This window comes from Nerophis lumbriciformis, linkage group LG15 (genome assembly GCF_033978685.3).
Source record: "Nerophis lumbriciformis linkage group LG15, RoL_Nlum_v2.1, whole genome shotgun sequence".
Taxonomy (NCBI): Eukaryota; Metazoa; Chordata; class Actinopteri; order Syngnathiformes; family Syngnathidae; genus Nerophis; species Nerophis lumbriciformis.
Window position 1 is genome coordinate 2,066,776 of NC_084562.2, and position 26,859 is coordinate 2,093,634.

The following is a 26,859-nucleotide window of genomic DNA, read 5'->3' on the forward strand; positions in this document are numbered from 1 at the left end:
TATTCCCTTTTGGGGTTGCGGGGGGCGCTGGAGCCTATCTCAGCTACAATCGGACGGAAGGCAGGGTACACCCTGGACAAGTCGCCACCTCATCGCAGGGCCAACACAGATAGACAGACAACATTCACACTCACATCCACACACTGGGGCCAATTTAGTGTTGCCAATCAACCTATCCCCAGGTGCATGTCTTTGGAGGTGGGAGGAAGCCGGAGTACCCGGAGGGAACCCACGCAGTCACGGGAAGGACATGCAAACTCCACACAGAAACATCCCGAGCCCGGGATTGAACCCAAGACTACTCAGGACCTTCGTATTGTGAGGCAGATGCACTAAGGAATTGAGGGCTAAATCACAAAATGATTCCCAGTGCTGCTCACTGCTCCCCTGTGGGGATGGGTCAAATGCAGAGGATAATTTCACCGCACCTAGTGTGTGTGTGTGACTATCATTGGCACTTTAATTTTAACTTTTTTATTTTTTAAGTATTGTGTACTCTACCCACCCCGAGAGGGACAAGCGGTAGAAAATGGATGGATGGATGTTTTATGTAGTATATTTTAGCCACTGACGTCTCTCTACCCTTCCAGTGCAAATTGTGTGAGATATTTACAAATATGTTTTTAATATATGTTCACATCCATCCATTTTTCTACTGCCTGTCCCTTTCGGAGCCACGGGGGGATGGAGCCTATCACAGACATAATTCATCCAAATGTTACGCAGGTGGATTGTAACCAGTTTGTAAATGGAGCATTAAAAAGCAACGAGAAAACTGGAGGAAGACGCCAAAAACTGAGTGGTCAATTAATTTAAAACAGCATTTAAACTCAACCAAGCTGTTCAACAAATGATCAAAGGTAAAGAAAAGTCAAAATCTGTATTTAAATCTTGCTTTAATGTAATTTCTGTTAGAAAATTACAGCATCATGACAGTACGCAAAGGTAATAATCATGCTTGCAGTGATGCCACGGTCTTACTTAAAAACCCTGCGCAAACATACTAAATTCGCCATGTCGCCATAGGAAGACAAATGCATTTGAATAGATGTCATGTAAGTTCAAAGTAATTACACAGAAGTAAATAATTCAAAGATAGCTGTTTGTAAAAGAAGTAATAATATGTACAACAAAACAATCTGTCATAACAGTCAGTCATTATAACTTGAGTTTGCTGGCAGAAACTTCCTTCCGTTTCTTTTTTGGAGGCTGGCCTTTTGCGCTTTTAATTTGACTTTTCACTTGATCCTGAAGCTGTGAGAAGAAGGCTTGAGAAGACCGCAGTGCCTTGTCCTTTCCCTCATCCTAAAACAAATAATCAAAATGAATCAACAGTCTCAGACAAGCAATATCTCAAACTGGACTCTCACACTCACTTTCACTTGCCTCGGTCATTGAACAATAAACATGTTAAATATTGTGCATCAAAAGAATAGCAAGAATTGGGGACAACCTATTGTGTAACTCTTGCACAGAAAGCTTTTATTTTACTGGCACCACATGGTAGCACAATTTTTAAACACCACAGTTTGATTTCAAATTTAACACTTTTAAATTTCAAAATTTGAGAAACATTTGTTAAAAAACATGACCGCCATTAAGAATAACATCTTTGTAGAACTTCACAACTAATAATATATAGCAAAAATATCTATTAGTTATGATAAATTTACAAAATCCAAAACTAGTGAAGTTGGCACTTTGTGTAAATCGTAAATAAAAACAGAGTACAATGATTTGCAAATCCTTTTCAACTTATATTCAATTGAGTAGACTGCAAAGACAAGATATTTAATGTTCAAACTGAGAAACTTAACTTTTTGTTGCAAATAATCATTAACTTAGAATTTAGTAGCAGCAACACATTGCAAAAAAGTTGACACAGGGGCATTTTTACCAGTGTTACATGGCCTTTCCTGTTAACAACACTCCGTAAACGTTTGGGAACTGAGGAGACCAATTTTTCAAGCTTTTTAGGTGGAATTATTTCGCATTCTTGCTTGATGTACAGCTTAAGTTGGGGTCTCCGTTGTCGTATTTTACAGGTCTGGACTACAGGCAGGCCAGTCTCGTACCCGCACTCTTTTTCTACGAAGAACACTGTTGTAACACGTGCAGAATGTGGCTTGGCATTGTCTTGCTGAAATAAGCAGGGGCGTCCATGAAAAAGACGTTGCTTGGATGGCAACATATGTTGCTCCAAAACCTGTATGCACCTTTCAGCATTAATGGTGCCTTCACAGATGTGTAAGTTATCCATGCTATGGGCACTAATACACCCCCATACCATCACAGATGCTGGCTTTTCAACTTTGCACATATAACAGTCCAGATGGTTCTTTTCCTCTTTGGGCCGGAGGACACGACGTCCACAGTTTCCAAAAACAATTTGAAATGTGGACTCGTCAGACCACAGAACACTTTTCCACTTTGCATCAGTCCATCTTAGATGAGCTCAAGCCCAGTGAAGCCAGTGGTGTTTCTGTGTGTTGATAAATGGCTTTCGCTTCGCATAGTAGTTTCAACTTGCACTTACAGATGTAGCGACAAACTGTAGTTACTGATAGTGGTTTTCTGAAGTGTTCCTGAGCCCATGTGGTGATATCCTTTACACACTGATGTCGGTTTTGATGCAGTACCGCCTGAGGGATCGAAAGTCACGGGCATTCAATGTTGGTTTTCGGCTTTGCCGCATACGTGCACTGATTTTTCCAGATTCTCTGAACCTTTTAATGATATTACGGACCGTAGATGGTGAAATCCCTAAATCCCTTGCAACAGCTCGTTGAGAAATGTTGTTCTTATACTGTTCGACAATTTGCTCACACATTTGTTGACAAAGTGGTGACCCTCGCACCCATCGTTGTTTGTGAATGACTGAGCATTTCATGAAAGCTGCTTTTATAGCTAATCATGGTACCCACCAATTAGCATGTTCACCTGGTTCACTCCAAATAAGTGTTTGATGAGCATTCCTCAACTTTCTCAGTCTTTTTTGCCACTTCTGCCGGCTTTTTTGAAACATGTTGCAGGCATCTAATTCCAAATGAGCTAATATTTGCAAAAAATAAAGTTTACCAGTTCGAACGTTAAGTATCTTGTCTTTGCAGTCTATTCAATTGAATATAGGTTGAAACAGATTTGCAAATCATTGTATTCCGTTTTTTTTTTTTTTACAATTTATACAATGTGCCAACTTCACTGGTTTTGTATATTCAGCCCATATATAATGTATAATGATTATATAATCTTAAGAAAGTCTATATTACATGTAGGGATGTAACGATAAACACTAATAATAACGACCACGGTAAAACTCCCAATGGTTAGTTTTACTGTTTTAAATTAAAATTATTGAAAAACCGTGATTGATAACTCACGGACCGACTGGCACCAGCTCGCTACCTTAAATGCTAACATTAAAACAAGACATTAACGTCTTTCCCTTTTGAGAAACGACATACTACAATCAAAACTTTTATAAACACATTGTTGTCTAAGTGACTAAGATATTCAATGAACCTACAAGCAGTGCTCTCTTATAACAGTGTGATCCTTCTATAGTCATAGGAAAACAGACGCAAGTGTTTTTACGTTGCGTTCAAGGACCACTGAACAGAGTAGGACGCCAAACCTCTGCTAGAAATAATTTATAACTACTAATAATAGATTTTATTGTTACACACTTTTTATTTAAATACGTCTTAAAAGTGCTACAAAACAAACCAATGCATTCAATAACCGTGAGCATCATATTATGGGGCTTAGAGCAGCGGTGCCCAAAGTGGGGCCCGTTGGCCAAGTATGGCATGCCAAAGGGTGGCTTTCCAATATAATATTTGCACTGACCTCTTCCAAGCTCACACAACCATTGATGACATGTCTGTAAGGCTAACTAGTCGTCTCTATCGACCATAATGGTTACCACTAAATTACATGTGGCTGTATGGGGCTAAGATCCTCACGGCTAGTTCATAATTTGCTTTAACTAGGGTAAATAAACAGGTTACCTTTAGTATGGTAGCTTTGCCTCCTTTGGTGACTTTCTTCAGGTTTTCCTTGACTTGGGCCTTTGACAGCCTTTGGTTGTTTCCAGCTTCACTGGCTTCTTTAAGCTTCAGTTTCTTTTCTTTTTCCTTGATTTTGAAATGTTTCACCTTCTTCTTGTGTCGTCTCTCGCGCTTCTTGTCGGTTGATGTTTTCTCCGTTACCCCTACAACATCACCTGCTTTGTTTTTCTCCTTTTGAGTGGACAAAACATACTTTTAGAGTTTTATATGCAGCCAGTAGCAAATAAGAAATATGTATTCCAAACCTTAATTTCCTCTGGTGCAAGAAGTGTGCCATCACTTGCACTGACCGGAGCAACTTCTTCCATTGTGACAGCTGGCAGGTTAGACACCACCTTCACCTCAGGCACAGACTGGGGGCACAAAAGAAAACCTTAACGTGTGACCAAGCAGAAATGTGTTTTGTTTTTTACCTATACAATAGGGCTGCACAATTTTGAGAAACAACTAATTGTGATTTTTGTCTCCAAAATTGCGATTTGATTTGCAACTTTTATATTCTACACATAAGAATGCATAAAACTGCGAAAATAACGAGTGAAGAAAGACATGTTACTTTTCAACTATGAATCTACATATTCTTGTCTCAAAGTGCCACACATTAAAACAATATACAATAACCTACTTTTAAAAATATCTTGCTTTATGCAGATTCAGAGCTTTTGCCTACATCATGCTCTTAAACTAAAGAAATAACCGATAAAGAATATGCAGAGTTTAATGTAATGTAATCGTGATATATCATAATAATGCAAGTAACCATTTAAAAGGATATATGCTTTTATTTCTCATTACTGTAGAATTGTTTTACCATTGTACTGTACTTGAAAGGTAAATAACTATTTGTTATCCTAAATAATAAAAAAGAGCACAGCACCATGTCAATTTCCTTTTGTGTTACATACTTGGCCAATAAAGAGGATTCTGATTCTGATAAATCAACAAACAAAAACAATAAAATAAGACTCTCCTTTCTGTAAGCAAAAATGTATTTTAAATAAATATTGAACATCTTCAAGTTATTTATTTTTCCCCATTAGAAAAGTCATAGGTCGGGTTGTCTTTTTTTTTTTGCCATTAAGACATTCTTGCTCGTTCTTCCGTGTTGATGGGCTCACGTTGGCCATTCGGTTTGAAGCTGAAGTATTCCCACAAAGGGATATTGGGTTTTGTAATCATATTTTTTCCTCCTAATTTTTGTTACTTTGCGGAACTTCTCATCAGCAAGTCATGAGGCTCTCTGTACGTGCCTCCTGTGTGTGTGTTTGCAAGCTGACGCCCCCCTCTCCAACAACAGAAAAAAAAGATTGTCAATGACTGAACAGAGGGCTCACTGCGTTCAGTGAATTCTACAGTTAAAAAAATGCGCTCAGGTGCTGAGAGCAATGCGCAGAGTGAGAAATCTTTCTCCCTATTTGAAGAGAAAAACACTTTTGATCGGCCAGGAAGCAAAGGACGCGAGGCTAAACATTTCTGATTGACAAACATGTCTGTCATTCAAATGCCGGTGGCGACAGAGAAAACAAAAACTCCGCCTGTAACGGTTAGGATACCGCACTAATCAAATTGTCGATGTCGATTAATCGTGCAGCCCTAATATACAGTGGTAAATCGTTTTTTGTCACCCCCCTTTTTGTAGGATTCGGACTTGGACATTGTTTTCCCTCTCTGATGAGTATAACAAACTAGTTGTTTGCACGCGTATCATTTGGGAAAATTGTTTTGGTTTTTGTATGATTCGATCTTCGTCAGACCTTTTAAAACGGATAACTAACAAAAACTGAGGTACCGTGCTATACTTCAATTGTATGTACGTTTTACATACTGTAAACGTTCTGTCTCAGTATTTACCATTGCAGTGGCATTTTTTACCTACAATAAACCTTTTGTTTGTTTTTGTTGCTATTTATTTAAGAGACAATGCACATGGATAAGCACAATAACACATAGGGTGTTGTGTAAATATATTTAAAATATGACGATTATAGCAAGGATACCAATTTCCAATCGCAGTCACGCAACATAAAAAAAGATTAACAAAACAGCACAATACAATAAAAACAAATAACAAGCATGTAGTTATGTGAAGTGATTATATTTACATAGTGCTTTTCTCAAGAGACTCAAAGCACATTACATAGTGAAGCCCATTATCTACATTTTTAAGCTACATTCAAACCAGTGTGGGTGGGTAAAGTGTCTTGCACAAGGACACAACGGCAGTGACTAAAATGGCGGAAACGGGGATCGAACCTGGAACCCTCAAGTTGCTGGCACGGCCGCTCTACTAACCGAGGCACGGCCGCTCTACTAACCGAGCCACGCCGCCCCAACAGTTGTAATGAAATAGGTAAAAAAAACATGTTTACATGTTTGGTTTGCTTAAAGCCAGTCTTTTAGTTTTACCTTGACCTTTATCTGCTCTCTTAAAATTAAACTTACAGGTTTGGGTGTGAAGTGGAAGTTGGAGAGGGCATCCAACTTTAAGAAGAGCGTGTCCATCAGTTTTTGTATTTCTACATGAGCTGGGTTTTCCTCCTCCTCTGCCTTTTGCTGAAATCATTATTAAAGACATCATCAAATAAGTTGCAAACAAGTTTGCAAACATGAAAAATGAGAACAAAGTTGCAACCTGTGTCTGCTTGAGATATTCCTGCTCATAAATTTCTGCTAGACTTTGCTTGCTCTTCTCGTGATCTAACGTTAGCCTCTTCTTGTATTCAAACACTGCTTCTTTAGGTTTCTCCTTGCGGACCACATCATCAAATGCCTTGGAGACAAAAAGGTAATACTGTGTAGTCAGCACAAACAATCGTATAAATACCATGATGAGACATATTCTTGTAGCCTATACACAAACCTGGTCTTTAATTCGTTGTTTAATGATGTCTTCAAGCTGTAGAGTAGTTTCTGCTGTGATTGCAGGAGCTAAAAAAGCACATATCAAATATTTGTGTCAGAGAAAAAAAAGTAAAATGGTTTCCACCTAGCAGTACAGATTCAGTTTTCATATATTTATCTGAAATCAGATCCAAACCACACCACTGCAGCTGGTATTACACCAGGAAGACAGCAAAAACATTGATTTAACAAATGGTCAACTGAGAATCATCACGTGACAACTAGGAAGGAATTATTAGGAACAAAAAAAACATATCCAGCAGAAATGAGCAAAATACAATATTTGCTCAAAAACACATTATAATGGCACTTTGTCTGCCAGAGAATAAGACCACAGAAGAGGAGGAATCAGTGTTGTCAAATCAGCAATTATATTGCTATATTTAGCAAGTAATGAGTATACTTGTTTTTCAAAGAGACTAGCTCCAAACCAAGGAGACGTTTGTAGACTCTGACATGAAAGAACGGTCTTGCGAGTGTCTGTGAGGGTCCTCCGCCATGTAAAAGCAATCACAGAAGGCTTTGTCTTGTCCATCCATCCATTTTCTACCGCTTGTCCCGTTCGGGGTCGTGGTGACATTAAATAAAACAGCAACAAAAAGAATCTTGAGAAGAAAATTAGTTTGTAGATCTAAAACAGGGGTGTTCAAACTCCAGCCCGTGGGCCATTTTTGGCCGACAGCTCTTTTTGCAAATCGGCCCGCTGCATATTGTTAAGGTGAAATTAATTCATTATTAATGAGCTTTATCATTAGATGTATTACCGGTACACTAATTTGCTTAATTACCGAAATGCAAAGCTAAGATGTGGATTGTTTTGTTCAGATAGCTTCACCTATATTGATGATGATGAATCAGATTTGTATAGTACTTTTCTAGATGCTCAAAGCGCTTCACAGTGAACTGAGAGCCCATCATTCATTCACCCCACATACACACATGGTGGCGGTAAGCTTCATGAATAGCCACAGCTGCCCCGGAAGTGTGGCTGCAATTTGCACCACTGGCTGCTCAGACTACCACCAAACACTAATTCACATTCATACACCAGTGTATTGACATACATTGGGTGGGTTTTAACATCTTTATTGTACAAGATGTATCAAAGTGGCTCACGCATCCTTTAAATTTCAGTGCTGCCTTCCATAGAAAAAGTTTGAACACCCCTGATCTAAACAATTTTGTGTTGCTTTTTTTTCCATGTTTTTTTGTACTTTATATCATAATCATTATTACATCATTATGCTCCCCCCATTGTACGTGTGATAAATACACTTCAATTTAACTAGGTTGATTGGCAACACTAAATTGGCCCTAGTGTGTGAACGTGAGTGTTGTCTGTCTATCTGTGTTGGCCCTATGATGAGGTGGCGACTCTTCCAGGGTATACCCCGCCTACTGCCCGAATGCAGCTGAGATAAGCTCCAGCACCCCCCGCGACCCTGAAAGGGACAAGCGGTAGAAAATTGATGGATGGATAGATAGGGATGATGTTTGATAAGAAATTATCGAGTTTGAGCCTATTATCGAATCCTCTTATCCAACCGATTCCTTATCGATTCTCTTATCGAGTCCAGATAGGTTGTTGTAGGGTATATGGAAAAAAAACACACAATAGTTGGTTTAACAAATCACTTCACATTCTCTACTGCTCGCTACTATAGTATTACCATATCTGAGTTATTGTGCAGAAATGTGGGGTTATAACTACAAATGTGCGCTACATTTGTTAACCGTGTTACAAAAAAGATCAATTAGGCTGATACATAATGTTGGATATAGAGAACATACAAATACTTTATTTATTGAGTCAAAAATACTAAAGTTCGATGATTTGGTAAAATTGCAAACAGCTAAAATTATGTGGAATTAAATGATGGAATGGATTAAGTAAAGAAGTTAAACATTGTACTGATATGATCACTATATTAATAATGACTGAATTAATTAATTACATATTATAAAACTGTTGTATATACTACCGTAATTCACAGATATTTTATTATAAAAAGGTCAGTAAATGATGTATATATTTGTAAACGCTATGAAGTGGGAAAGGGGTAGGATTAAATAAGCTTTACTTCTTCCTACTCCTGTAAAGTGAAATGATATGAAACTGTGATGTATTATACTGTAAGTGTGTTCATGTTCCAAATAAACTAAAGAAATAAAGAAAGCACTCGTGATGCCTAATGATGTCATGATCCGTGGTCAGATCATGTTTTGTTTAGTTATGTTCTGTTAGTTTTGGACTTCCTTAGTTGTTTTGTGCACTTCGGGGGTTTGTTTTAGTCACCATGGTTACTTATGATTTTCACCTGCCTTGTACGTGCACCTGTTGCTCATCAGAGACTCTATTTAAGCCTGCCTTTTCCGGTCACTCGTCGTGGCTTCATTGTTTGCATTTGCATCAGTTACGTTGGCATTCTGGTTTTCGAGCTCATGATTCCTGTGCTAAGTTACCTTAGCTTCTAGTATTCCTGTGCTAAGTAAGTTTTTGCTTTAGCTTCTCGTGCGAACGGCACACCTTCCTTTTGTTTTGTTCCTGTCTGTTGTAATGTCTATGATTTATGAGAAATAAATCATCTCCTACCTGCACGCTTTCGTCCGGAGCCGTCAGTTTTGCGCCCCGGGAGAATGAACCGCAGCCCGCTGCACCCCACCGTGACAAATGACTGAGCTACGTGACTTCATTTCTTGTGATGTCCTACGGGGCATTTCTTGTCGGGACGGGATTCGTTCCCAAGGATTCGAATAAAGAACCAACTCTTTTTCTTTACTATAGTGGTGTCGATAACGGGTACCGATTCTCAAAAAGGGATTCGAGTCCGAGGACTCGGTTCTTTTCTTATCGAACAACCGGGAAAATCGGTTTCGAGCATCATCCCTATGGATAGATTGCAGTCATGTAGGAAACACTACACAGCTACATGCAAAAAAGGAAAACTATCTACCTGATGTTTACTGTGTCATTGTTCATTTTTTGTTCAACTAGCCAGTTGAACTCCTTCATCCATCTATCCATCCATTTTCTACCGCTTATCCCTTGATTTCACTACATGTCAGCTTGCTGTTCCAAATTGTTCCCAACTGTACTGCTCAGGGGGTTTTAAACAAACGTAAACCAGGGGTGTCCAAACCTTTTCTACGGGCGACCAAAAAGAAAAAGATTAAAGGATGCAGGGCCCACTTTGATACTTTTTGTACACTAAAGATGTTAAAACATCCATCCTTTGTCTACCACTTGTCCCTTTTGGGGTCGCGGGGTGCTGGAGCCTATCCCAGCAGCATTTGGGCAGATGGCGTGTACACCCTGGACAAGTCACCACCTCATCGCAGGGCCAACACAGATAGACAGACAGACACCAATGTATGTAAATATGCGCTGAACTATGTGGACAAAACATCTTAGCTTTTTGTTATACTGTAGGTGTAAGAGTTAGTGTAATGTCTACTAATATATCAAACATTTTTTTAAATATGCAAATTGGTGTTTTCCTTAGTATGTAAAAGAAACTGATCTTCAATTTAACGCCAACTAAAATGCCATGTACATAGATAATACGTTGTTGTTTGTTTTTTTAAATTTAATTTTTATTGTTATACATTTGCCCTGAATACAGTTGTCTGTGGCTTTGTGTCAATATTCACCTGGAACTATTTGACTGATGTATTTTAATTATTGTAATTTTAATTTATGCAGGGAACATTTGATATGTGATTGTATTTCTGGAACTTGTATCTGCCTTAAAACTCAATAAACAAATGTTAAAAAAAAGAAGAAAAAAAAAAAAAGGAATATGCAAATACGTACGTACGTTGAATATGGCCTACAGGCCACACTTTGGACACCCTCTGACCAAAATGACCTACCCTTTCTGGATGCATGCTCAAAGTCCAAATCTTCTTCAAGCATGCTGTTCTCCGGGCGCTTTCGCGCCGTCACCTCTCCAGACAGCTGCCATGACTTCTGTCCAAGGGCGGCCTTTTCCAACTCATCGATCTTTTGCGACATCTGCGCACAGCAGGTGCAAAAGTGAGCAGGAAAGTCATTTCTGTCCAAAAATATATCTAAAGTATGAAATGATCAGTCCTGAGTCAGCTGGCGGCTGGGACCAAGGCCAATGCGAAGTTTCCATTAAACTAGACTCATTTGGAATATTTATTTTGCTTTCTATTATGAACACTTGCGAAATAAAACTGTGGAAGAGCAATTGCAATGCAGTATGCGGTACGGCGCGCATGCATGCGTTTTAGAGGGATTCCCATAAACTAACAGGTAATTTAAATTCTTACATCACAAACAAAGCTTGCCATTTTCCTCAAGTACTCGCGATGTACATCTTTGGCATGATAGTCAACATACCCTCCTCACTCTCTCGTTCCCCAGTGCACCTCAGTGGCCAGAGCAGTTGAATTAACGCCACGGTCTATCTTTTATCAGTTCATTAGTCACAAGGCACAATTGTTTTATTCAAATGACTTTTTCTTTTGACTTGCCTTAATTGCTTGCATGAATATACTATCGAGTGAGTGAGTGAGCAATGTTTCTAACTTGATGGATTATTTTCAGTCTTTTTATTTATTTCTAATCAAGAATGTCTTTCATCCTATGAAGACGGGCACAAAGACTATTGGAAAAAAATTTTTTTAAAGGGGTCTAACAATCATGATAATATTTTATAGGGGCGCACAATATATTTTTAAGTTGATAGCAATAACTTCCTGCTTCTCAAGACCAACACCGATAACTTTTTTATATTTAGGGGTGGGTAAAATAATTGGTTGTACTTATAATGGATCGATAACTTTAACATTTTGCTATGTCGACTCACAAGACATGAAGACTACGGGTCTTGCATTGCGGCTGGCTTTGGGGCAGCTTATTTAACACAAAAAAAACCACTGTTGTGGTGATGCCGGTGTTTCAGGTGGCTGATAAGGTTTGATGTTGTGAAGCCCGATGTCTATTCCCTCCTTTTGTAATGGTTGCGGAACATTGGTGAAAATAGCACACGGAAAATATTCCTCTGGAAAGAGTCAGACACGAGTTGTTTACAATAAGATCAGGAGAAGTTTACGACGGGCTAATAGACCCTATGTAGGAGAAAAGGAACGCTTGATTTGCTCACCCTAACTCACCTACACCACACTAGAGGGTAATCTCACCTCATTAGAGTGTCTTTTTTCATTATCAGTTATTGGAGCTATTTTTGCAATCGTATTGGATTTATCGGTGTGATGTCTTAGTTCTTAATATCCCCAATATTTATCAAATTGCTCAAACAATTAAAAAAAAAAGGATTTATTTTAAGTTCCATGGCCCTATAGATGGTGTGTGTGTGTGCGTATGTATACAAAATTGTGATTGTAATCTCCTGATTTACTCATGCAAATTTTTGCAGCCCTGCCGTAAATCTGGGGTAGCACATTATAAACTAATCTAGATCCCCTGAAGCATTTGATCTGATCAAGACATATTCTCCCATTTCATGCCTCCGTTTAAAGACAATAGTGATATCCCTGCATTAACAAAAATACAGCACAAGTACAGCATTGTCTTTTACTTGTCATCATTTACACACAACACTCTTTTTTGTGCTTTATTTGCAGTTACCTTTTCTTGACACTTCTCATATGATGACTTGGATTCGGATTTTGCTGGACTTGTTTTTCCTCCTCCAAAAATGTCCTGAAGGTCCTCCCCGTCACTACCCTCATCTCCAGAGAGGTTAAAGGTCACTTTTTTAAGAGACTCTCGGTTCATGTTCTTGTTCCTGGTTAAAAAAGAAAAAGAAAAAAAGAAGGAAAATAGCAAATATATTGTGATCTACTCTCTTTGTCGGAGAGAGTGAAAGAGTGAAAAATAAAAATCACTTACTCGTCGAGGTCTTCGTCAAGGTCACCATCGTCATCTTCATCATCCATTTCTTCCTCATCCATTTCTTCTTTACCATCTTCATCCTCACTATCTGACTTCTCATCTGCTTCCACCACAGCCCCGTCGACAGCATCAAAATACTCCTTGTACTTCAGATCCCTGGAGCTCCTCGCCTGCTAAAGTCAATAGTAATTGAATACATTACATACACATTTCATGAGGTAACATTTTTTTATAAGTAGCAGAATACATACAGTGCTTTTCGTCTCCTTTTTCAGAGAAATCTTTTCAAGGTCGAGATCATCATCCTCATCAGAGGGCAGGTCCTGAAAGTAATTTACTTCGTTTTGATCTCTGTGTTCCTTCCCTTCTTGCTTGTCCATGTCATCAAGAAACGACTCCATCTCTGACAGCTTAAAGAACATATCATCAACTTCTGAGGGACGGCTCTTCATTTCGGAATGTTTCCCTGCAGGTTCTCTCTTTTTCTTCTCCCGCTTCTCCAGGGCATCCACATCAAAATCTAAATCGGAGTCATCGTCTGTGTAATCTTCTGCTGCACAGTCCGACAATTTTTTTAACCTACTCCGTGGCTCCTCTTCTGCTTCCTCATCCATACTTTCAACGGGCTCTCCTTCTTCCTTGTCCCCTGACTCTTCTTCAATGTACTCCTCCAGTAGTACTGAAACTGTCTCATCAGACAAAACATCGTCAACTGCATTTCCAAAGTGTTTTAGCACAGCAGAGTTCTGCAGCTCAAGCTCCTGCCAGATTTGCTCTTCGTCAAAGTTTTTCACCACCAGCTGAACTAGTGGGCTGCCATTATAAACTTTTGGCTCCTGGGCTTTGAGGAGGTCATAAAGGGTCTTAGTGAGAGATGTATAGTCTGTTGCCACAGCATCTTGAAGGCTACGATAGAAACACAGAACCATTATGGCGTGTGTAATTAGATATTCATCATTAAGCATTTTTTTCTTTTGGTTATCAAAAATAACATATTGTCACATTGGCTTACAATTCAAAAACAACTTTTCCATCAGTCTGATGGACCTATAATAATCAAAAACAGTTGCCTTTGCAAATTGTCTAACAAGGCTACTATACATTTATATTTATATATTCCTCCCACCTCCAAAGACATGCACCTGGGGATAGGTTGATTGGCAACACTAAATTGGCCCTAGTGTGTGAATGTGAGTGTGAATGTTGTCTGTCTATCTGTGTTGGCCCTGCGATGAGGTGGCGACTTGTCCAGGGTGTACACTGCCTTCCGCCCGAATGCAGCTGAGATAGGCTCCAGCACCCCCTGCGACCCCAAGAGGGACAAGCGGTAGAAAATGGATGGATGGATCCAAGTGTTACAAGCGGTCCTCTGTGGGCAGCCATAATTGCGAGTTTGACACCCCTGCTTTAGATTAGGAATACACGATCATCTGACTTATGTTAGTGTGGTAAATAACATATAATAAAATTAAAATGTTCTGTGTATCAGTCAAATTTGTGCAATTTCAAGTTGTATTTTTGTCATCTAGCCCAGTGTTTTTCAACCACTGTGCCGTGGCACACTAGTGTGCCGTGAGATACAGACTGGTGTGCCGTGGGAGATGATCTAATTTCACCTATTTGGGTTAAATATATTTTTTGCAAACCAGTAATTATAGTCTGCAAATTATGTGTTGTTGTTGAGTGGTCGGTGCTGTCTAGAGCTCGGCAGAGTAACCGTGTAATACTCTTCCATATCAGTAGATGGCAGCCGGTAGCTAATTGCTTTGTAGATGTCGGGAACAGCAGGAGGCAGCGTGAAGGTAAAAAGGTGTCTAATGCTTTAACCAAAAATAAACAAAAGGTGAGTGCCCCTAAGAAAAGGCAGTGAAGCTTAGGGAAGCCTATGCAGAACAAAACAAAAACTGAACTGGCTACAAAGTAGGGCTGGGCGATATATCGAATATAATCGATATATCGCGGGTTTGTCTCTGTGCGATATAGAAAATGACTGTATCGTGATATTCAAGTATACGTTCTCACGTAGTTGCTTTTAGCTGCGGGCATAGCGAAGGACATACACCATTTGATTTCCTATTATGCAGCTCATTTTTATTTGACAGTTATTGAAATATCTTGCGTGACATCATGCACAAAAGTGCACTTTATTTGTTTTAAACTATTGTAGTGGTGTTCTGTGCAAAAAGTGCACTTTAATTTAGTGTTGTTTTGATATGTCATCTTAGTGATATCATGCACAAAAGTGCACTCACAGCTTGTTTTAAAATGTCTCTGACAATTTTGCACTTTCTGTTTTGAAATGACATTAATGTTTGTGCCACTGCTTAGTAACTGTTTAATAAATACAGTTTTGGTAAATTGACTTAGTTGTTGTTTCCCTCTCTGCATGAAAGTTAAAAATGTGCATATATGAATGCAGTATGAACAAGAATGTTTTAATGTAGACACATAGAATCATCATACTGCTGTGATTATATGCATCAAGTGTTATTTCAAGGCTAGGGCAAAATATCGAGATATATATCGTGTATCGTGACATGGCCTAAAAATATTGAGATATTAAGAAAAGGACACATCGCCCAGCCCTACTACAAAGCAAACAAAAACAGTGTGCTGGACGACAGCAAAGACTTACTGTGGAGCAAAGACGGCGTCCACAATGGAAATCCGAACATGACATGACAATCAACAATGTCCCCACAAAGAAGGATAAAAACAACTGAAATATTCTTGATTGCTAAAACAAAGTAGATGCGGGAAATATTGTTCAAAAGGAAGACATGAAACTGCTACAGGAAAATACCAAAAAAAGAGAAAAAGCAACTAAAATAGGAGCGCAAGACAAGAACTAAAACACTACACACAGGAAAACAGAAAAAAACTCAAAATAAGTCAAGGTGTGATGTGACAGGTCGTGACAGTACACCTACTTTGAGACTAGAGCTACATTGATGCATGGTTGGTTATGGTTTAGAGCAGGGGTCACCAACTCGGTGCCCGCGGGCACCAGGTAGCCCGTAAGGACCAGATGAGTAGCCCGCTGGCCTGTTCTAAAAATGGCTCAAATAGCAGCACTTACCAGTGAGCTGCCTCTATTTTTTAAACTTTATTTATTTACTAGCAAGCTGGTCTCGCTTTGCTTGACATTTTTAATTCTAAGAGAGACAAAACTCAAATAGAATTTGAAAATCCAAGAAAATATTTTAAAGACTTGGTCTTCATTTACTGACAAATAAACAGATAACAGATTTGTGTCCAATTCAAAGTGTGACATGATTTATTTAAACATTTGAGAGTTGACTTTTGTATTTTACATGAGTTATTATTTGTACAAACATGGTGCAAAGTAATTCATAATTTGTTAAAAAAATGCTAGTGGCTAGCTAGTTAAAATGGGATATTGTGATTTCACAAGACTGTCTTAGAAGTGATCATTTGAAAATGTTCAATTTGAAAAATGTGCACATAGAGAAAATATAACAATAAAGTGTTGCATATTGATTTTTATCTGTTTCTATATATATTTATTGTGAGAAATCATTAAGATGATCAGTGTTTCCACAAAGATAAATATCATTAATTATTAACAATAACATAGAGTTAAAGGTAAATTGAGCAAATTGGCTATTTTGGCAATTTATTTACCGGTAAGTGTGTATCAAACTGGTAGCCCTTTGCATTAATCAGTACCCAAGAAGTAGCTCTTGGTTTCAAAAAGGTTGGTGACCCCTTATTTAGAGTCATATCCAACAATTGTGACAACGACTTTTTACTGAGTTCCGTATTTTTATGATTTCTGCTGGTGGTGTGCCTCCGGATTTTTTCAACGCAAAAAATGTGCCTTGGCTCAAAAAAGGTTGAAAAACACTGATCTAGCCAAACAACTTAATTTGCAATAGAGAAACTAGCGTAACAATAACAGTAACTTACTGTTACTTAGCTACAATTGTCAAAGTGAACCTTATTATTATTATTTGCAAACGTACAGTAGACTGCAGTAGATGGAACTTGTGTACAGTTAAGAGTTCAACACTGTTATGGTTTTGTGCCATCAATTACTAGTGTGGCTTGCAAGCTTTGGTGTAACGGTACAATTCACGTCTGCGGTCCCCTCCAAGGTTTCTCATTGTATCCCATTGGGTTGAGTTTTTCCTTGCCCTGACGTTGGATCTGAGCCGAGGATGTCGTTGGGGCTTGTGCAGCCCTTTGAGACACTCGTGATTTAGGGCTATATAAATAAACTTTGATGATTGATTGAATTCAGTAATATATTAAAGTTACAATTGATAATACGACATGCATGGATATACAGGGCATTGCCGTTGTGAGTGTAAAGTGACTGCATAGTAAGTTAGCTTAACTAGTTAGACCACGAATTAGCACACGCAACGTTAAACAATAATTATAATGAACCTACAACCATTTCGGGGACGTAACACTTGCCTCAAAAAGTCCTCTGGATGCTGAGTGGTGACGTCAAGTTTGTTTAAACTCTCCTCCAACGTGACCCCCATGTCTGTGGTAGCCATCGTTAGCCACACATGTGAGGGAAATGTGTGCTGCACAAAAAGGTTCCCCCCCTGCGCAAAATTTTCCGCGTATTTTGTTCCGCTTAAACATGGCGTCCGCGGTTCTGAAGGTTGCTGGTTGGTGTTGTTTAATACTTCTAAACTATTCTTCTTTTCAGCCTCTGCGCAATTCTATAAGAGCCACGTTAAACCGCTAACTTGTTTGCACAAAATGTTGAAGCAATATGTAGTGTTTGTTGTATTACTGATGGAGTAAGATGCACATGCTTGGTGCTTACTGTAAACATAAGGAACACTGTGTAGGATATTTAGCTAGATGAACTTTTTTTAAATTACTAGCTGACTTTTCTTTTGTATATTTTTCAAACATTTAGTTAATGCGTTCAATTGGTCATGATTATGTTACAAACCCCGTTTCCATATAAGTTGGGAAATTGTGTTAGATGTAAATATAAACGGAATACAATGATTAGCAAGTCATTTTCAACCCATATTCAATTGAATATGCTACAAAGACAACATATTTGATGTTTGAACTGATAAACTTTTTTTTTTTTGCAAAAAATCATTAACTTTAGAATTTGATGCCAGCAACACGTGACAAAGAAGTTGGGAAAGGTGGCAATAAATACTGACATCCCACAGGTGAACAGGCAAATTGGGAACAGGTGGGTGCCATGATTGGGTATAAAAGTAGATTCCATGAAATGCTCAGTCATTCACAAACAAGGATGGGGCGAGGGTCACCACTTTGTCAACAAATGCGTGAGCAAAGTGTTGAACAGTTTAAGAAAAACCTTTCTCAACCAGCTATTGCAAGGAATTTGGGGATTTCACCATCTACGGTCCGTAATATCATCAAAGGGTTCAGAGAATCTGGAGAAATCACTGCGAGTAAGCAGCTAAGCCCGTGACCTTCGATTCCTAAGGCTGGACTGCATCAACAAGCGACATCAGTGTGTAAAGGATATCACCACATGGGCTCAGGAACCCACTGTCAGTAACTACAGTTGGTCGCTACATCTGTAAGTGCAAGTTAAAACTCTCCTATGCAAGGCGAAAACCATTTATCAACAACACCCAGAAACGCCGTCGGCTTCGCTGGGCTGGAGCTCATCTAAGATGGACTGATACAAAGTGGAAAAGTGTTTTGTGGTCTGACGAGTCCACATTTCAAATTGTTTTTGGAAACTGTGGACGTCGTGTCCTGCGGACCAAAGAGGAAAAGAACGATCCGGATTGTTATAGGCGCAAAGTTGAAAAGCCAGCATCTGTGATGGTATGGGGGTGTATTAGTGCCCAAGACATGGGTAATTTACACATCTGTGAAGGCGCCATTAATGCTGAAAGGTACATACAGGTTTTGGAGCAACATATCTTGCCATCCAAGCAACGTTACCATGGACGCCCCTGCTTATTTCAGCAAGACAATGCCAAGCCACGTGTTACATCAACGTGGCTTCATAGTAAAAGAGTGCGGGTACTAGACTGGCCTGCCTGTAGTCCAGACCTGTCTCCCATTGAAAATGTGTGGCACATTATCAAGCCTAAAATACCACAACGGAGACCCCCGGACTGTTGAACAACTTAAGCTGTACATCAAGCAAGAATGGGAAAGAATTCCACCTGAGAAGCTTAAAAAATGTGTCTCTTCAGTTCCCAAACGTTTACTGAGTGTTGTTAAAAGGAAAGGCCATGTAACACAGTGGTGAGCATGCCCTTTCCCAACTACTTTGGCACGTGTTGCAGCCATGAAATTCTAAGTTAATTATTATTTGCAAAAAAAAAAAAAAGTTTATGAGTTTGAACATCAAATATGTTGTCTTTGTACCATATTCAACTGAATATGGGTTGAAAAGGATTTGAAAATCATTGTATTCCGTTTTTATTTACATCTAACACAATTTCCCAACTCATATGGAAACGGGGTTTGTATTTGTACTAGTATGAGTGTATGTATTTGGACCACAAACCATACATTTATAATTGGCTTACTCGATAACTGCCTTAATCTCTCTATTTATCATTTATGACAATGCTTCACGTATAAAATGTTCCTGTATTCCTTTTAGTTTCCAGTCTATCCAGATGTGCTCCGCTCATTTTCCTGCGAGCACATTCGACCACAGCATCCCTTCATCAGAACACCCCAAGGTCGCTGTGGAACCTGGGCAAGCTCAACCATATCGCCATTGCCGTGCCAGACATGGACAAGGCCACCGCTTTGTATCGGGATGTCCTGGGGGCCACAGTAAGTGAACGGGTGCCTCTGCCCGAGCATGGTGTCTACACCGTGTTCGTGGAGCTCGGCAACACCAAGCTGGAGCTTCTCCATCCTCTCGGGGAGAAGAGCCCCATTGCTGGATTTTTACAGAAGAACAAGGCGGGTGGGATGCACCACATTTGCATCGAGGTAAGCACAAGCACGGTACAGTGAAAGCTCCCTTATGTACACCAATTCATCAAGTCTTGGTAAACCATGTTTTTCTACAGCTAACATTTCACTAACAGGTTCTCTTAATGTATTTTTTTTCTCCTAAAAATTATTCTGGCAGTCATTTTTCATAATATAAAATAGTTTTTATCGGTAGATAACTAAATACTCTTGGAACGCCCCTTTCCAATGCCAAGCTCGATATGCCGCCCTTCTTGGTGTGACGTCATCTACAGAACTGGAGCCCATTTCCCTGCATAGACAAAACCCAAAACCAGTGTAGTTGGCACATTGTGTAAATTGTAAATAAAAACAGAATACAATGATTTGAAAATCATTTTCAACTTATATTAAATTTAATAGATTGCAAAGGCAAGATATTTAATGTTGGAACTGAGAAACAATTTTTTGTTTTGCAAAAAATCATTAACATAGAATTTAATGGCAGCAACACATTGCAAAAAAGTTGGCGTAGGACACAACATCCACAGTTTCCAAAAACAATTTGAAATGTGGACACTTTTCCTCTTTGCTCCAGTCCATCTTAGATAAGCTCGGGCGCAGCAAAGCCGGCGGCGTTTTTGGGTGTTGTTGATAAATGGCTTTCGGTTTGCATAGTACAGTTTTAACTTGCACTTACAGATGTAGCGACAGACTGTAGTTACTGACAGTGGTTTTCTGATGTGTTCCTGAGCCCATGTGGTGATATCCTTTACACACTGATGTCTGTTTTTGATGCAGTGATTACTCCGGATTCTCTGAAGCTTTTGATGATATTACGGACCGTAGATGGTGAAATCCCTAAAATCCTTGCAATAGCTCGTTGAGAAATTATGTTCTTAAACTGTTGGACAATTTGCTCACGCCTTTGTTCACAAAGTGGTGACCCTCGCCCCATCCTTGTTTGTGAATGACTGAGCATTTCATGGAAGCTGCTTTTATACCCAATCATGGCACCCACCTGTTCCCAATAAGCCTGTTCACCATTGGGCTGTTCCAAATAAGTGTTTGATGAGCATTCCTCAACTTTCTCAGTCTTTTTTGCCATTTGTGCCAGCTTTTTTGATGCATGTTGCAGGAATCAAATTCCAAATGAGCTAATATTAGCAAAAAATAACAAAGTTTACCCGTTCGAATGTTAACTATCTTGTATTTGCAGTATATTCAATTGAATATAGGTTGAAAAGGATTTGCAAATCATTGTATTCTGTTTGTATTTATGTTTTACACAATGTACCAACTTCACTGGTTTTGGGTTTTGTACATTGTGGATAAAGGCATGTCAAAATATTATTTTCCTGGCGAAGTTGGTAGAGTGGCTGTGCCAGCAATCGGAGGGTTGCTGGTTACTGGGGTTCAATACCCACCTTCTACCATCCTAGTCACGTCCGTTGTGTCCTTGGGCAAGACATTTCACCCTTGCTCCTGATGGCTGGTGGTTAGCGCCTTGCATGGCAGCTCCCGCCATCAGTGTGTGAATGTGTGTGTGAATGGGTAAATGTGGAAATACTGTCAAAGCGCTTTAAGTACCTTGAAGGTAGAAAAGCGCTATACAAGTATAACCCATTTATTTATCATTTAATTGATCTCTCTCGTTTTTGAGCGGCAGGTCTACTCCTTTTTTCTCTGTTTTTTTCGCAGGCTCTGACGCCGTTTTTTCCCCTCGAGGGCACACCTGATTTTCACGTTTTGCTTAAGTATTTTAAATTGTTTTCCATCACAACTCAGACCAAAACCCTTCTTTTTCAAAGTCAGAATCATTAGAATGATTGCAGCAAAGTACACTCCTCTCGCTTGGTCCGTCCCATTTTGTGCGAGTCAATTTGCCTGAAGAGGTCCATACTTTCCACATATTCCCATCATTTGGAAGTGTTGTAATGCTACAACCTGCAACTATGCATCTGGCAGTCATATTTGATAATTCCTTCAAATTCTGCGTGGAAATAACATAATTTGGGATAAAGATGCCACCAAACCACATACTATGCAATATTAAATTGCCTCCAGTCTTTATTGGTGACGTCAGCAAGCTGATGAAGGCCTGCCCACATTTTGGAGCTAAAAATGAACGTTTCCAAATGTGCTAAAACTTGTTTGAAAACAAGCCTATAATCACGACTGTGTCTATTTTGAGGAGACTTTACCTGTAGACATCATTTTTATGTGAAATGTTACCCAGCTTCACATATGTGTGTCGCTAACGCGGGGGTCAGCCACCCGCGACTATAAAGCCACATGCAGCTCTTTAGCGCCGCCCTTGTGGCTCCCTGGACCTCTTTCAGAGATGTGTGAAAATGGAAAAAGATGAAGAATAATATAGAACAAACCTGACACAAACCTTCCTAATGGTTAGAAATTCCACTGTTTATGTTATACAGGCTTCACTGATGAAGCACCATTTTGTCCTACTAATTTGGCGATTCCTGAACTCATCGTAGTTTGTTTACATGTACCACTTTGTCCGATGCTGCCACAGAAAGACGTGTTTTATGACACTCCTTCGTTGTCTCATTTTGTCCACCAAACGTTTTATACTGTGCATGAATGCACAAAGGTGAGCTTTGTTGATTTTATTGATTTGCTCAAGTGCTTATCAGGCATATTTGGTCAATCCATGACTGCAAGCTAATCGATGCTAACATGCCATTTAGGCTAGCTGTATGTACATATTGCATCATTAAGCTTCGTTTGTAGGTATATTTGAGCTCACTTAATTTCCTTTACTTATGTCCTCTGTGTATTTAATTTAGATTTGCATGTCTCATGACACATTATCTGTACGTAATATTGGCTGCATTTCTGATAGTTGTTTGTGTGCCATGTTGTTCCAGACCACAGCAAACGTTACCAAGCTTGCAAAGATTGTAATAAATCTGTTAAAAGAAGACAGCCTGCCGCTTCCTTAAATTTGGACACACACATCTATACCTTTGGCCATTCTGAGCCAGTAATTTCCAGAAGTTATCTTATCCCGTGAGAAGCCTCCGTTTTACTAAATTCCAATGCTGCAAAAATGTGTAGAATAAAAATTAAAATACAACATTTCTGTCAATGAAGGTTTGCGTCAGCCTTTGATAGTAGGCTAATATAGACACTTACATCATGTGTTGTCTTCATTATAACGCGTATACTGTATAAGGCTTTTAATTTTTTGCGGCTACAGACAAATTTTTTGTTGTATTTTTGGTCCAATATGGCTCTTTCAACATTTTGGGTTGCGACCCCTGCGCTAACATAACCACAGCCTGTAGAAATGTGTGTACCAGTGACGTGCGGTGAGGTTCATGGCTGGTGAGGCACTGACTTCATCACAGTCAGATTTACAAACATAAGAACCCTAAAGAGTATCTTATTCACCATTTGATTGGCAGCAGTTAACGGGTTATGTTTAAAAGCTCATAGCAGCATTCTTCCCTGCTTGGCACTCAGCATCAAGGGTTGGAATTGGGGGTTAAATCACCAAAAATGATTCCCGGGCGCGGCACAGCTGCTGCCCACTGCTCCCCTCACCTCCCAGGGGGTGATCAAGGGATGGGTCAAATGCAGAGGACAAATTTCACCACACCTAGTGTGTGTGACAATCATTGGTACTTTAACTTAACTTTAACTTTACACATACAAACTGTAGCACACAAAAAAGCACATTTAATTAAAAAAAACAACGTTATTATGGTCTTACCTTTACTTATAAATGAAGTCCATGCGCAGCTCCTTTTGAATAAAAGCATCGATAACTTGTTTATAGAAGTCTTCCTTATCTTTCTTCAGTTTTAAAAGTGTCTCTGTCTCGATGGAGATCTTCCTTTAATTATTACCTCCTGCTTCGATTGAAAGTCCAGTTTAGAAAACTGTTTTATTTTAGATATGTAATCCTCCATGTTAATAGTCCAGGCAAGAGGAAAAATAAACGATCGCTGCTAATTGTTGCTGCTTGTTGTCACTTCTTCTGCAGCCAGGTAGTCGCAAGAATGATCTCTGGGATCACTAGCGCCCTCTACCACCAGGAGGCGGGATTACTGCGAGCCTCAGCCAGTGCGTCTTCGCAGCCGTTTTATGATTGCTCAGCACAAGAAATACATTACACACATACAGTTGTTGACAAAATACACTGTACATTATACACCTCAGCTAACTAAACTATGGAAATGTATAATATAATTCATATAGCAATACGGTCTCACTGCACAGCAGGCCAGCAGTTAGCCGAGTCACTGCGCAATCCACAGTGAGGCTCAACTCAGTGACGTGCCTCAACTGGCTGCTGACTCACCGCAAGTCTCTTCTCAGTATTTGAACGGCAAATGTGAAAATTCAGCAATTTTGAATAAAAATAATCTAAAACTGGTGAAGTTAAATGGAAAATAACTTTATAGTATAATCACTGGATACATATAGCAATTTAATTTTTTTTTAAACTTTTTTTTTCATTCCATGATGGCAGGTGAGGCGGGCGGCCTCACCTGCCTCCCCTGACTGCACATCACTGGTGTGTACAGCAGCTACTGTATGGAGTTTCCGTGAGGCAGCGCACATTTCCACGTTAACGCCAGTCTTGACACATGGCAACTCTGCCGTGAAAAGGGGAATACGGCAGCTATCTACTGTACGGCGTTGTAACGGCAACCTACATTCCAGACAGTCCTATTATAATGTGTTTATGATCTAAGCTAGGGTGAAAAGGTAGCATCAAACATGTATGGGAAACACTGTAAGTATGCACGGTTTGTAGTAATATAAAGGCCAGCTCATCCAACTAACTGTATAACTTTCGTTTTTGTACCCGTTTTTGTTGAAATGTTTTCAGTATACAAATAACAGATTGTTGAACACAACAACACAGTATTTCTATGAGGATTATCATTATTTGTTCAAGGGTAGTATGGAGTAGTTGTGGTTAACACATCTGCCTCCTGAATGCAACCACTTCTGGTGCCTTTGAAAACATATTTACTGGTGGAAAACGGCTAATGCATTATTGAACTTTCATACGTCTTCTGCAGGTTGACGACATCAGTGCTGCGATCAAAGACCTGAAAGCCAGGAACATCCGAACTCTGTCAGCAGAGCCGCGAATAGGAGCTCATGGAAAACCGGTGATGTTTCTTCATCCCAAAGACTGTGACGGCGTGCTGGTAGAGTTGGAGGAGGCATGAAGCAGATGAAAGTACTTGCTTTTTTAATATATTGTTTTGGCAGTTTTCCATAGAGTTATGAATTAAGTCATTTTTGTGTGCCAATCAAGTCCGCCCTGGCCTAGAGTTAGGGATGTCAGGCTCACAGTCTGGAGATTCGAATCTTAGCCTGTGTGGTGAATACCCATTAACCACGAGAGCAGTGCTTTTTAATAATTTTTTGTCATGCTCGCCGCCCTAGGGGACATCATTTTCTTCACGCCCCCCTTAAATTGAAATAAAATTCAGAACCTGTATCAGTTGCTGGCACCAGCACCGACATGCCACCCAGCTGAAGACATGCCTGACACCTTCTCATGCCTTTCCCACTATATAAGAAGTACTGGTCTATTGATTTTAACTTTTTAAAGGATGTGTGTATTTTATGTATGCAAGCCAAGGGCCAGATCAGGTCCGCGAACAGGTTTTATTCGGCCCGCGGGATGAGTTTGCTAAGTATAAAAATGAACCTGAAATGTTTCGATGAAAGAAACAGCTGTTCTAAATGTGTCCACTGGATGTCGCAATAGCAATTCTTTGTATCTTTGTAGATGATGCTACATATGTACAAAATAAACCACGTTAGTACATCAGTCGAGGAAAAAGATTCAACTACATAAATAACATCCTGTAATTTGATTTTGATATATTTTTTTTATCTTGATTGAAAATCAACACCAATGAACATTATCACATAATTTATTCAGAAAATATAATTAACGACAAAAAAAGATGAAATACTATTAACCGCAAAATGTAAGTGTAAAAAACACAACAACATGATTTGTACATTTTCAGAATGGGCTTGTTTTATTTTTAAACAAAGAAAACAATCTGAAGTTGTTTTTTTTAAGTAATCGTGTCGTGATTTTACCAGTCCGGCTCCCTTGGGAGTAGATTTTTCTCCATGTGGACCCCGATCTAAAATGAGTTTGACACCCCCGTTTTAGCGCAACCAATATACTTGGTCATATTTCCTGTTTGAGCCTGTTGAATAACTTGAGCAGTGCTGCCACCCAGCTGGAGGCTTTTGTATCGTTCAAAAAAGAAGAAAAAGACGCCAATACTGGAAGTCTCTTAAGTCTCAAGTGTTTATAAGTGGTTTATTTGGAAGTTCCCATGTTGCTTGAAAGGTAATTTCCCTCAAAAAATTTGATTCTTAAAGACAATATCTCTAAAACTTGCTACCCAAGACTGTACAGTTATTGGATGAATTAAGTAAAGAAGTCAAACAATGTGATCCAGTATAAGAAACTGTTTCAACCCACAAAGAAAGAATCCTGATAAACATCTTGACCCTTGTTGATAAATGAGATATTATATATCATATATTAAGCAAACTATGTGAACCACAATTTATGGATAATCTATTCCTGGTAACTTTTGATGTGTTACAGACTGAGACATGAAGTGAACAAATGTGTTCGAAATAGCACAGGGATCGAATTAAATATCTGCTTCTTTTGTCTCCTTTTTGGATAGTTGGAATGTAAATGTGAGATCTACACACTAACTGTATGCATGTTCAAAATAAATACAAATAATTTCCCTTAAATCTGTCTGAATCCTGGCAATTTTGACCAGCACAATACACTGACTAAAAATGACAATGCAACAATTATTTTTGCTCCCATTTTATGAGCTAAATTTCAAATGTACACAAAAGGCCTATTTCTCTCCAATAGCCTTTTGTTGACAAATCGAAATCTGCGAGAGAATCGGTTTCCTTTTGCATTATATGGATGTGCTAATCTGATTTTTAAAAAGACAAGATCTGATTAAGGAAGTGGTTCTCAAGCTTATTTCACCAAGTACAACCTTGGAAAACTCTTCTTGGTCAAGTACCCCCATAACGACCAACATTAACATA

General features: G+C 39.2%; 2 protein-coding genes across 3 annotated transcripts; one reads left to right on the forward strand and one right to left on the reverse strand.

Moving 5' to 3' along the window:
• Positions 1 to 877: 877 nt before the first annotated feature.
• LOC133616025 (U3 small nucleolar ribonucleoprotein protein MPP10-like) lies at positions 878 to 17,431 on the reverse strand. 2 transcript variants are annotated; one of them, XM_061975009.1, is made up of 11 exons: positions 17,299 to 17,431; positions 13,107 to 13,761; positions 12,853 to 13,025; positions 12,589 to 12,748; positions 10,845 to 10,986; positions 6,931 to 6,998; positions 6,703 to 6,840; positions 6,513 to 6,623; positions 4,316 to 4,423; positions 4,011 to 4,241; positions 878 to 1,305 (listed from the first exon to the last, which is right to left on the reverse strand). In XM_061975009.1, the coding sequence occupies exons 1-11, from the start codon at positions 17,382 to 17,384 to the stop codon at positions 1,159 to 1,161; spliced, it is 2,019 nt and encodes a 672-aa protein (XP_061830993.1). In that variant the 5' UTR covers positions 17,385 to 17,431; the 3' UTR covers positions 878 to 1,158. The 2 variants fall into 2 exon arrangements, with proteins under 2 accessions (XP_061830993.1, XP_061830992.1); XM_061975008.1 differs by having other exon boundaries at positions 12,853 to 13,028.
• Positions 17,432 to 17,460: 29 nt separating this feature from the next.
• On the forward strand, positions 17,461 to 25,734 carry LOC133616024 (methylmalonyl-CoA epimerase, mitochondrial-like). The gene is made up of 3 exons (XM_061975007.1): positions 17,461 to 17,501; positions 19,457 to 19,797; positions 24,819 to 25,734. Exons 1-3 carry the CDS (start codon positions 17,474 to 17,476, stop codon positions 24,969 to 24,971), a joined length of 522 nt encoding a protein of 173 aa, XP_061830991.1. The 5' UTR covers positions 17,461 to 17,473; the 3' UTR covers positions 24,972 to 25,734.
• The last annotated feature ends 1,125 nt before the right edge of the window (positions 25,735 to 26,859 follow it).

Bases quoted from the DNA above. Each gene is read 5' to 3' on its own strand.
- LOC133616025 (XM_061975008.1), bottom strand. From the start codon at position 17,384: ATGGCTACCACAGACATGGGGGTCACGTTGGAGGAGAGTTTAAACAAA. The intron at 13,029-13,106 runs GTATGTATTCTG...TATTGACTTTAG, and splicing joins AAAAGGAGACGAAAAGCACT to CAGGCGAGGAGCTCCAGGGA. The intron at 12,749-12,852 runs GTAAGTGATTTT...TTTTTTAACCAG, and splicing joins CTTGACGAAGACCTCGACGA to GAACAAGAACATGAACCGAG.
- LOC133616024 (XM_061975007.1), top strand. From the start codon at position 17,474: ATGGCGTCCGCGGTTCTGAAGGTTGCTG. The intron at 17,502-19,456 runs GTTGGTGTTGTT...TATTCCTTTTAG, and splicing joins CGCGGTTCTGAAGGTTGCTG to TTTCCAGTCTATCCAGATGT. The intron at 19,798-24,818 runs GTAAGCACAAGC...CGTCTTCTGCAG, and splicing joins TGCACCACATTTGCATCGAG to GTTGACGACATCAGTGCTGC.